Source organism: Globicephala melas, chromosome 7, assembly GCF_963455315.2.
Source record: "Globicephala melas chromosome 7, mGloMel1.2, whole genome shotgun sequence".
NCBI classification, from domain to species: domain Eukaryota; kingdom Metazoa; phylum Chordata; class Mammalia; order Artiodactyla; family Delphinidae; genus Globicephala; species Globicephala melas.
Window position 1 is genome coordinate 33,864,600 of NC_083320.1, and position 12,156 is coordinate 33,876,755.

Sequence of the window (12,156 nt, forward strand, 5' to 3'; positions counted from 1 at the left end):
TTCCTTCCTTTCCTTCCTTCCTTACTTCCTTTCCTTCCTTTCTTCCTTCCTTCTTTCTTTTGTGTGGAGATTTCTGTTTAACCCAGTTGAGAATGTTTTTGACCCACTATTCTGTGGTTCCATCCTTGTCACAAGTGAAGTGTCCATAAATGTGTGGGTCTGTTTCCAGACTCTCTAGTCAGTTTCTTTGGTGCATTTGTCTATCCTTGTACTAATGCCATTAGAGATTAAGAAATAATACCTTTATTTCTTTAATTTTATGTCATCCTGTTTTTCTTCTTTGAGATTGTCGTGGAAAAGTTCATCAGTTTCCATAGGAAGACTTGTTGGGACTTTGATTTTGATTGCATGAAACTATAGCTTAATTTGAGGAAATGAATTATATATATTTATATAGTATATTTATATATAATATAAACTTATATGTTATATAATATTACATAATATAAAAATAAAATAATATAATATTTAATATTTATATGTAAGTATGTATACTTATTTACATATAAGCATGTATACTTAAGTATAATATAATTATGTGTAGTATATAAATATGGCATAATATAAACTGTGCCTTGCTTCTTTATGCTTTTACACTTATTTATTTTGACTGGGCTCCTCTCCCCCTAGTTCTTAATTTTTTACTTCTTCAGACCCACTTGAAGTATCATCATCTCTCCTTCCCTAACACTCTTTCTCCTCACTCCCCTTATTTGCCCTGTGTTTAAGAGATAGTTTGTAGGCATCCTGAATGGGGCTTGGTACTGGAATATTAACCTTTGTTCCTCTTTTGCTCCAGAGTTGTGACCGTTAGTATTTTCAGAAAAGTGGGCAGCCAAATAGGGAACTAAGTATATCAGCTTTATCCAAGGCTTTCTGGTGATGAGTCAAAACTGAAAACTATTGTGGAATTCTTACCTCCATCTCATATTGAAGGCAGTGGAGCTATCAAATGGAGAAAGTGAGCCTCCTTCATTCTGAGCAGACTGTGCCGAGGTGTGCATACACATGGAAACTGGCAGCTTAAAGCCTCCAGAAAGACAGATTTAGGAAAGCAAGGCATAGGCATCTAGATGTGACTTTTTTATTTTTGTTTTGTTTTTTTGCGGTACGCGGGCCTCTCACTGTTGTGGCCTCTCCCGTTGCTGAGCACAGGCTCCAGACGCGCAGGCTCAGCGGCCATGGCTCACGGGCCTAGCTGCTCCGCGGCATGTGGGATCTTCCCGGACCGGGGCACGAACCCGTGTCCCCTGCGTTGGCAGGCGGACTCTCAACCACTGCACCACCAGGGAAGCCCTAGATGTGACTTTTTAGCAGTATTCTCCAAATTTCTTTGATTGCACAATCTTATCAATAAAAAACATATGAACATTTATCACCAGTGTTTTATATATTTATTTATATATTACATAAATGTACTGCAATTTACTTAATAAATTCTATAATATACAAAAATTTAAAATGATAAATAAGCAATACTTCTAAAAATGATTTTAATTATATTTTGTTTATTAGTGGTACAAAACTCAATAAGCATCACTGTTTTTGAGAAGCATGATTTTTTTTAATTTTTGAGTTTTACTTTATTTAGAAAAGCATGATTTAATACTTTGTGATGTAGTGATTTGAAGGTCTGGTTCTAAGACAAATTTATTTCAGTATTTGGTTTTTAATGCTGTTGTATTTGAAAAAGGTACCTTTAAAGATTTGAAATTCCAAATGGAAGAGATGCATCTTGGTTGAGCCTAGTAAATCACAGTACTTATTTTTCACTTCTATTATGTTATTCAAAGTTTTTAGCTCACAGTTTTTGAGTAAACTGTTACTTCTCTGATTAATTAGTTCCAGTAAACTCTTTGGAAGGCATTGCAGTCTTTTTATATTTACAAGGAAAAATGGTCTGTTAACCTGCTGAAACTCTTCATTTGTGAGATTTTTAAACAAATAAGAAAAGTGTTTCTAAGTTTTTAAAATGTGATACTGTGAGCTTCTAGGGTACTCATAACACATTTGCACACATATAAAATTACATTAGGAGATATTTCCAATAGTTTTTAAGATGTTCTTAACTTGAGTTTATTTCAAAAAGATAGTTATTTTCACACTCATTAAAATGTCACCACCTTACTCTGAAAGGACAGAGAAGTATATATTTTAAAATAGTTGCTAGTTTATATACTACTGACAGTCATCACAGAAAAGTTTAGCAAACTGCAACACTTATCTTTTTATAAAACCAAACTGCATGATGCATCTTTGTGTTTGCCAACTTTTAAAAATGCTTTGCCATGAAATTTCTTGCGATCAGTTCTCATCTATTTGCAAAGTAGACTAAATACTATTCAAGGTAATGTAATTGGTCAACCCATTTAACTAGCAAACGCAATACCCCGAAAGCATGAGGGCACTGATATGAACCCTTCTGAGTGTGAAACTCACACTTTTACTCAGAATATTTGTCTACTGCTTATAGTCGTCTCTATGTGCTTACTTTCATATTTGTTAAAGAAGTTGGAAAATTCTAATATTTTCTCCTGCTACTCTAGAGAATAATCTTTGGTCCCTGCTGTGAGTGGTCTTGTTTCATGGGGTCAGAGAACCACACAGTGTGAAAAGGAGTCATTGCTCCTGAGCTTGGGCAGGGAAAAAGATGATTTAAAACATCTCTTTTAGACTTAAGAATTCCATGCACCTGTAGCTTGTACAATGAATGGCAGTGTCTGACCAATCAAATAAATCATTCTTTTTCCACGTATAAGATCTGTGTAGAGAATGAGTAAAGATAAAACTTTCTCTCCTCAGCATTTGTTTTTCTTATAGTGAAACTGTCATTGTTTTGTTACCTGTCTTCAACACCAGCCCGAACTTCTGAAGGGCAGGAACGTCTCAAGCTGGAATCAGCAAAGTGCCAGGCATATAGTCCTGCCAGCACATTAGTGAATGTTAATTGATGTAAGGATAGTGAGCTTGCCATTAGTGCTAGGAGTGGGAGCATCCTAGGAAAAGGTAATCATGTAGGCTAGTAGGTTTTCAAAGAAACTGTGGAATGGGGGAGAGTGGGCCAGAAAGGCCACTGGGGAGGAAGTGCAGAGCAATGTGAGTGAATGTTCAGACTTTAAAATAGAAGTGCCGCGAGGAAGTTCTGCTTTGGGGGTCAAAAGCAGCAGAGAGGAAAGGCACAGTGGAATTAACTGAAATTAAAATTCTCTGCAGGTTCAGGAGAAATTCTAGGTGGTATCAGAGGCTTTATGAGACTAGCCTTTAGAAGTTTTGTTCAAGGTTCTAATAGAATTTTGGCAAAGAGTTGTTTTGTTCATGCTGCTGCCATTGGAGAGAGCTCTGCTCATACGAGGAAGGAAAAGTAAAAAGGTAAGAAAACGAGGGATTGTTAAGTATAAAATACCAGGTTGTTAAGGATAAATTGAGTATTAGTATTCTAAAGGATTTTTCCCCAATTATTTTGTATTTTTTAAAATGCATATTCAAAGTAGACTTCCATAATAAGATCATTAAAACATTAGAAAATATGAGGTTCCATATTAAATACACATACACTGTCCACAGGTTGATATTTTTGCAACATTTGTTGTTTTGTATTTGCAACAATACAAAAAATACAACAATTTTTGTACAGTAATTGTCATTCAGTTAGCTTAACCTATGATTTAATCATGTGTATAAAAAAAAACACATTAAGCCAGTCAGGTGCAGCAATAACAAAGTGATCCAAGATGTATAAAACAAATGTTTTCAGTACACTGAAAGTATTTGTTTTGTACTTTAAAACAAAATTTTCAACATAATAAGGATTTATTACATTTATTACATACTATAAAAATTAAACAAGCGATTCTTGAAAGACACATAACGACAAAGATTCCTGGGAAATTATTGTTTGGAAATAAGGCCATGTTGATTCAAGTTCAGCAAAGGTTGGGAATAAATACAATTCTCCTTTTCAGGTTAGATTTTTAATAGACGGTTTGTTCACTATTCCCCTCACCCTTCCTCTCCTTTCCCCTCCCATCCCTTTCTCTTTACTCTACTATACAAGTCTATATTAAAATGTCTTGTAATTTTTAAACGCTAACCATTATGTGTTGTGACCAGAGCCCTTAAGAACAAAGTTAATTATTAGCCCAGAAATGTTAGTTAGTAGGGTTACTCTGGATGAGATCACACAACCAAAAACCAAAAGCCATCTGTTCATTACTCCTTTCTACTGTACCTACTATTCCAAAGGATTAGATTCCAGTTCCTTCAGTGGCTGATAACTGAAGGAATATTGGAATAATTTGCAAGCAGGATTACTGCCATTTGTGGGATACAAGACCTAGTCCACATTAGATTAAGACCATCATTTTTAGTTAACAAGGAGAACTCATTGTTTATGCTATTATGTACTTCTCTCCTCTCTCATAATTCCCTTAATTATTTTATATTTAATTGTACACATTTCGTTTCTCTGCTAATGATAAACTTAGTGGGGCGTTTTCAAGTCATAGAATATGTTATAAAATATATAATACCTGATACTAGATGCTCATAAAATTTTTGTTGAAGTATAATATCTTTTCTAATTATATTCTTCTCTGCCTTATAAAGTCTTAATTTATTTACATTGTAGATGCTGAGAAAAACTCTTAAAGGGTCTGAAAGTAAAGAACTAGAAGTGACACCTGAGGCACCAACTTTGGTGCCATTTGGCGATGTGGTATGTATGACTAAACCTCAATAAACATGTACAAATTATTTTTTATTTCATATGAAAACTATTTAATGTCAAAAAGCATGTGTAGAAAATGGTCCTCTCTGATAAACATATTCATGCATTTTTCATTTTTATGAGTCAGAAAAGCATTCTAATAATCACTGAAATTTTGGAAAACATCCTGATTCACAGAAAAAATGTCTCTGCTAGGGATTCCTAAACGCTAGTTACATCAGAATTACCTGGGATACTTTTTTAAAACATTGATTCTTGGGCCCCACTTAAGATCCGCTAACTTAGAAACTGAGAATGGGGCCTAGGAACCAGTATTTTTGTTAAACTCTTCAGATAATTATATTTTTGTCAGATTTAGGGAACTTTGATAATTGATCCCACATCTCTCTCTCATCCAAAAAATAATAAACCATAGAAACAAAAACAAACATACTCATCAATCATACACGTACACACACACACAGGTGGGACCTAATATCTAGGCTGAGAACCAGAAAAGTCTGTTTTCTCTTTTGGGCGCTATAGAGAGAGTATAGGCCATGAAGATCTATGTATATTTAGAACTATCAAATATTATGGTATTCTCTCACAGTTACCTTTATTTTCTAAACAGTATCAGAAGAATTAGTGGCTGTGAAATGAGAGTTTCTCTTGTGTCTCTTCTCTAGTTCCTATTGTGTACTAATACACTTTCTTGATTAAAAAATTTATGATGAATTTAACACCACCTTTTTAGGGGGAAAATAAGAATAATTCATGTATACACTTTTGTTTTTACAGAATGACCGTGGTGTACCTTACTCGTAAAATTATATAACACTTTCTTCCCTCTATCATAATCAAAGTTGAAGTATAAGCCTTCACTGTCCGACTCTAAACTTAGAAAAGATTCTTTGAAATCTCTTTTGGCCATAAACTATTATGCATGTCACTATGTTGACATACTAGTTTCTGAAATCCATACTCTTGAATATGACTTCTGCGTGTCTTTAGAACTCACATTTTGAAGAATCTTTTTATTTCTCCCACAGTTCCTAACCTTATAGTTCATATTTTCCTTATTTGAATTGCATATTGCTAGACATCAAAAAGCTTCTCTTAAGAGTTAGCTGGAAGTTTTGACAGAGAGATGTTTGGCATGTGACTGATGGCTCCTCCCAGTGTGTGATTCAGCTACATCACCTTCTCTTTGAATGTTCTGTGATTTGGCAAAGTTGGTGCATGTGTAGGCCATGATAACTACATCACAACCCACTACTCCTATTTCTAATAATCATATCCCATTTTCAGAAAAAAACGAAAAAGATGTCTTAAAATTGAGCACATAAAGTACTTTTGTCAACAGCTGTGGTTGCTTTCCTGTTTTTTTTTTTTTGCGGTACGCGGCCTCTCCCATTGTGGAGCACAGGCTCCGGACGCGCAGGCTCAGCAGCCATGGCTCACAGGTCCAGCCGCTCCGGTGGGCCCAGCTGCTCCGCGGCATGTGGGATCCTCCCGGACCAGGACACGAACCCGCATCCCCTGCATCGGCAGGCGGACTCTCAACCACTGCGCCACCAGGGAAGCCCAGCTTTCCTGTTTTAAGTGCATGTTTGAGAGTGTTTTGAGGGTCAAGGTGTTGACAGGGTTATTGCTTTGGGCCACAGATGGGTCTCGCAATCTGTGGCAACATTTGTTATCTGCAACCTGTGAATGGTCATCATTATGGTTTTTGTTTTGATTTGTTTGTTTTTGGCTGCATTGGGTCTTCGTTGCTGTGCATGGGCTTTCTCTAGTTGCAGTGAGCAGGGGCTACTCTTCATTGCAGTGCGCAGGCTTTCTCATTGTGGTGGCTTTTCTTGTTGCGGAGCACAGGCTCTAGGCTCACAGGCTTCAGTAGTTGCAGCACACGGGCTCAGTAGTTGTGGCTTGTGGGCTCTAGAATGCAGGCTCAGTAGTTGTGGCATGTGCGCTTAGTTGCTCCGTGGCACGTGGGATCTTCCTGGACCAGGGATCAAACCCGTGTCCCCTGCATTTGCAGGCGAATTCTTAACCACTGCGCCACCAGGGAAGTCCCATCATTATGGTTTTGAATGTTAAATCTTTTTCTATACTTGAATAGAAATTTATTCTCTTTTTTATATTATATGGATCTCTTATGTAAAAGTATAAAAAGCTATTGAAATATAAGGAAAATTAGGATAGTTGCTGATGGCTTCATGTTGAGATACTTGACAGGCAGTCAGTGATTTATGACAGAATTTTTATATATAGAATTATGCAAAACAAAATTATAGCTATATTTCCCTGTTTTACCCTCCTTGTGTGCACCCAATTTTAAGAAGTTAACAGTGGTTCGTGGACTTTCCTATGGCAATACCATTTTAAGTCTCACCTAGATTAGAACCTTTCTTTTAACATAACATTTTATACTTATGTCTCTCTAAGAAGTAGACCACAATATTTTCTTCTTTAGAATTTCATCATTCAGATACAGTAGTCTTTTAATTAAATATTGAGTGCTAACTTCTTTTTCTGCATTGTTCTAAAACCAAATCCTTAAAATTACTTACGCTATATTTAAAACTACTATTGGGCCATTTATTTTGTTTCACAGATATTTAATATAATATTGCTCTTGTTTTTACTTGGTTTTTAAGACCAAACATGGCTGAATTAAGATCAAATGGCTTACATTTGGCTAATAGTATTCAAGTATTCTTGTATTAATTTTGTACTTGATTTTATGGTTAAACACAAGATACAATTTTTCTTAACATTTGGAAACACTTTGTACAAGAGAGAATGAGTATTTCACAGCCCTTGACATATTATAGTCAGTGCATGATTGTTGAATGAATACAGTGGTTTTAGGATACTGGATAAAAAAGCTTATCTGAAGCAAGGCATATTTCTTGTTATATGCAAGATGCTATGTTGTATCAGTTCTCACCTAATGTAAAATAAAAGTGATTCAAAGAGTGATATTTGGATTGAAGTTAATAAATGAACCATTTTTTTCTTTGTATTCTTGTTTGTTTTAAGTTTACTTTGAACAAATCTTGCCTATTTTTCTGCTTTCTGGTGTTTTCTGTAACTAGATATTTCTAATAAGAAAAAATATTTCTAATGAGAAAAACTAACAAAGTGAAACTTTAAAAAAAATGTAGTTTGGTGAGAGTAAAATGGAAGAAAAGTTAACTTTTAAAACTTAATTTGCTGTGTTTTTATTTTGATTGTTATAGGTTGGCTGCCTAGCCATTCATGTAAAGAAGTGCAAACATTTTACGCCTAAGAGTATCCTTTCTTTTGATTTAAGAACCATACTGTGATCATATATCACTGTTTCTGTTATATATTGCTGGCTTACAAAACACTCTAAGACTCAGTGGCTTAAAACATTAACCATTTTATTACCAATCACTGTCTGTACATTACTAGGTGGTTCTTCTGCTTCACATTATCCCAGCTGGGGCTGCAGTTCAAAAGGGCTGGGATACCTAAAACGGCTCATTTACATGTCTGGTGCCTTTAGTGAGAATGCCTGAAAGACTGGACTTAGCTGAGATGCTGAAAGGGTTAGACCTTTCTTTCCATGTAGTCCTAGGGTCTTGTCTTTCATCATTAAACATTTTTTCTGCATTAATTTTGATTTAAAAGTATTACATTAAAATATTGATTACTGAAGTTTTTGGTGTCCACTTAAATTTTGTACTCTGGGTAGTGCCACCCTATCCTAGTCTCAGCCCTGGTCACGTCAGTTGCATGTTAAAGTAGTCACAGGACCAGGCCAGATTAAAGAGCAGAGGAAAATAAACTCCACTTTTTGATGTGGAGAGTGACAAAAGATTTTTAGCTATCTGTAATCCACCTCGATCATCATGTAAGTTAAAGAAAATATACGTATCTTCTTGGATGATAATACTAATTTATTTCTAATTAATAACTTTGCTTGTCAAACACTGTTTAAAGGGTTTATTTTTCTTGGTGCCTTTAAATAGCTGAATGCTTATTATTAGATCTGTCATGGCATAAAGCCAGTCTCATTATGAAGACTTGATGTTTCTTTTGTAAATAAAGTGAACTATTGAAGAGAATTCTAAATAGAGAGAGTTTTGAAGATAATTAAATCATAAAACAAAATCGTTTTAATTCATGGAGTGCTATGAAAGATAAAAATACAGACCAAAATAGTATAAGTGAAGTATATAGTGAAGTGAATTACAAAGTAGAATGCTGCTTTAAATTTTGTTGTCCTAAAATTAAGAATAAATTACTCTGAAGTGACATATTTTTTGAAGTTTTAAATTTCTATGTAATTACGCTTAGAAAAAAATTTTCAAGTATGTATTGGAAACGTTTAGTCACCTTAAAAATAATATATAGGAAAATTTGCAAAAGAATTATAATGGAAATGTGAGGATAAAAATATGAGAAGTAATCTAAGGAAGAATCAACCTTCTTTTCGTACTTATATTGTACCTACCACTGATGGGCAAAAATACTATTTTAAAAGACTTTCCTTATTGTTTAATATGCTCTATAATTTCTTTCTTTATTTGATTGATTCTTAGGTTTTGGCCTGAATTGTTTAATGGATTAATTTTACAATGTGTTACTGTTCAATTACAACAAAATTTGCTTCCTAAATATGTATTTTCAGTCAGTTTACAACATTACAGTAATTTGTTCATTCGCGTCTCTATTAACAACGTGGTGAAATGTACAAAAAAGTATAGCTTGCTAGCCCCAAACAATGAAGAGGACACTGTAATTGCATTTGATGAAGTGAAATATTTTTCTGTACAGGTAATGTTAAATTTCTCTTCTAAATAAAATAATGCATTTTTATAGTTTCAAACGTTCTACACTAACAGTGTCTTTTTTTTTCCAGGGGACAGGAAAGAAACAAAAGCAATGTTCTTTTATTTGATACTTTACAGTATTTTATTTCTGTATTATAGGCTATATTGATGTTTTCAGAGTTTACTGTAGAATACATAATCATGGTGTTCTTCTCTGAGATATTGCTGTCGGTGATTCTGAGTGTTTATCACACATGGATGCATTTTTCTCTGTCTTAGTCTTCCCCTCCCATTTGCCCTCTTACACCTGCCTTAGTCAGCGTGGGCTACTATAACAAATTACCATAGACTGGGTGGCTTAAACAACAAACTTTTATTTCTCACCTTTCTGGAAGGTGAGAAGTTCCTTATAAGGACAGTAATCAGATTCATGAGGGCTCCATTCTCATGACCTAGTGACCTCTCAAACACACCACCTACAAATACCATCACATTGGAGATTTAGACTTCAACATACGAATTTTGAGGGGACACAAACGTTCAGTGCATAGCACACCCTTTTTTTTCATCTCCTCCTTTCCCTCTCTCCTTTCTTCTTATATAGACTCTCTCTAATTACTTTCACATGGATTAGCTTACTTAGTCTTTATAACCCTTCAAAATATATATATATATACTCTTATTATCATCTTTATTTTGCAGATGAGGAAACATACTGTAAGGTTTAAAGAACTTTCTTAAGGTCATAGAACTAGTAATTGGTGGAGCTGAGAATGCAGTCAGTCTGGCTGCATACTGGCTTCATTAAACCACCTCTCACACCAGAGCTTGCTATGCTGAGTTTGCTTCTGTTTACAGTTAAGCTTCTTAGAATCTTAAATGTATCTCAGAGTTGTCTTTAAAATGAGTGACACTATTTCATTTAGCTGTAGGATTCCTTGATTTGTCCAGTTGTTTCCTGATAGTTTTATTACATTAGTTGAATTTTAGTGAAATCCTAAAACATTTCCTCTATACCATATATACGTATATATATATATTTTTTCAAACTTCATTTTGCTTAACTGTTGAGTATTGAAGACAGTTCTTTAAACATAGTTTTTTAAAAAAGCATTGTTTTGCTAGAGGCAATCCATATTATTTCTTTTACTTTGCCAGTAATTTTCCTAGACTTCATCGCCAAGTTTTCAATAATTTTGTGGCTATATGTCCATTTAAATAAAACTTGAAGTTAATACTGGAAAACAATATAAATTAATAGGGTGATTTTTAGCATAATCAAAATATTTTTCCTATATTTATTTTAATAGGCGCTATTAGTTTGAGTATAATAAGAGGAGAGTTTTAGTGGAACTCTAATGGAGAGTTTGGGAATGACCTAGTAATATTTACATAGAAAATTGTACAAGCAAACAAAGAAACATTAAAAAAGCAAGACACATATTAACTCCAGGGAAATTAAAAAATGATACAGGGCAAGAAATACGATCATTGTAAGTATATTATTAAACCCTGAAAAAAGTTACATATACATAATAATATAAACACTAAGTATTATTCTAACAAAAAAATGATATATAATATACTGGAGGACTGAGGGGAAAAGAAACGTGAAAATTGTGGGAGGAGGATGTTGAGAGTGAATATTTTTCTTCCACAATAAGCAGTCAGTAGATGATATATACATGACTTCAGTGTTCATAGTAGCATTATTTACAGTAGCCAAGATATGGAAGCAACCTAAATGTCCATCAACAGATGAATGGATAAAGAAGATATATATACATACATACATACATATATGAATGTACATACACATGATGGAATACTACTCGGCCATAAAAAAGAATGAAATTTTACCATTTGCAGCAACATGGATGGACTTGGAGGGCATTATGCTAAGTGAAATAAGTCAGGAAAGACAAATACTGTATGATATCACTTATATGTGAGATCTAAAAACATACAACAAACTAGTGAATATAACAAAAAAGAAGACTCATAGATACAGAGGACCAACTAGTGGTTACCAGTGGGGAGAGGGAAGGGGAAGGGGCAAAATAGGGGTGGGGAATTAAGAGGTACAAAATATTAGGTATAAAACAAGCTACAAGGATATATTGTACAACATGGGGAATATAGCAAATATTTTATAATAACTATAAATGGAGTATAACTTTTAAAAACTGTGAATCACTATATTGTACACCTGTACTTTATATAATATTATGCATCAACTATACTTCAGTTAAAAAAATAGATAGTATCTAAAAACTAAAAAGAAAAAAAAAAAGTAATTAGTAACATGATTTTATGCCCCAAACCAGAGAAATCCCTTAAAAAGGTTGAAAGGTGGCTTCTGAAGAGTGAAAATTAGGTAGTGGGTTGGGTAGTGTACTAAATTATACGTGGGATTGAATTTATGGAAGTATGACTGAATGACGACATAGAGAGGGTAATGCCATTGAAAGAAGAATTTACTATTTATATTTCCTGAGAAAAAGGGACACACCACACCATACCACCCCGGAAGTTTCAGGGTGGTCAGGAGGCAGAAGACGGAAGCAAGGGGAGAGCCCAAGCCAAAGCCTTTATTGGGGTTTCCTTGAGAAAGGTAATGCAGGGTGGGATTCAACAGTTTAGAAT

At 34.4% G+C, this 12,156-nt stretch overlaps 1 protein-coding gene across 1 annotated transcript in view; it reads left to right on the top strand.

Moving 5' to 3' along the window:
* The window catches only part of C2CD6 (C2 calcium dependent domain containing 6), a 146,773-nt gene that overhangs the window by 14,719 nt on the left and 119,898 nt on the right, over positions 1 to 12,156 (top strand). Inside the window, 3 exon segments of the mRNA XM_060302051.1 lie at positions 4,628 to 4,714; positions 7,951 to 8,002; positions 9,369 to 9,514. Of these exon segments, the coding sequence (XP_060158034.1) occupies positions 4,628 to 4,714; positions 7,951 to 8,002; positions 9,369 to 9,514 (285 nt within the window).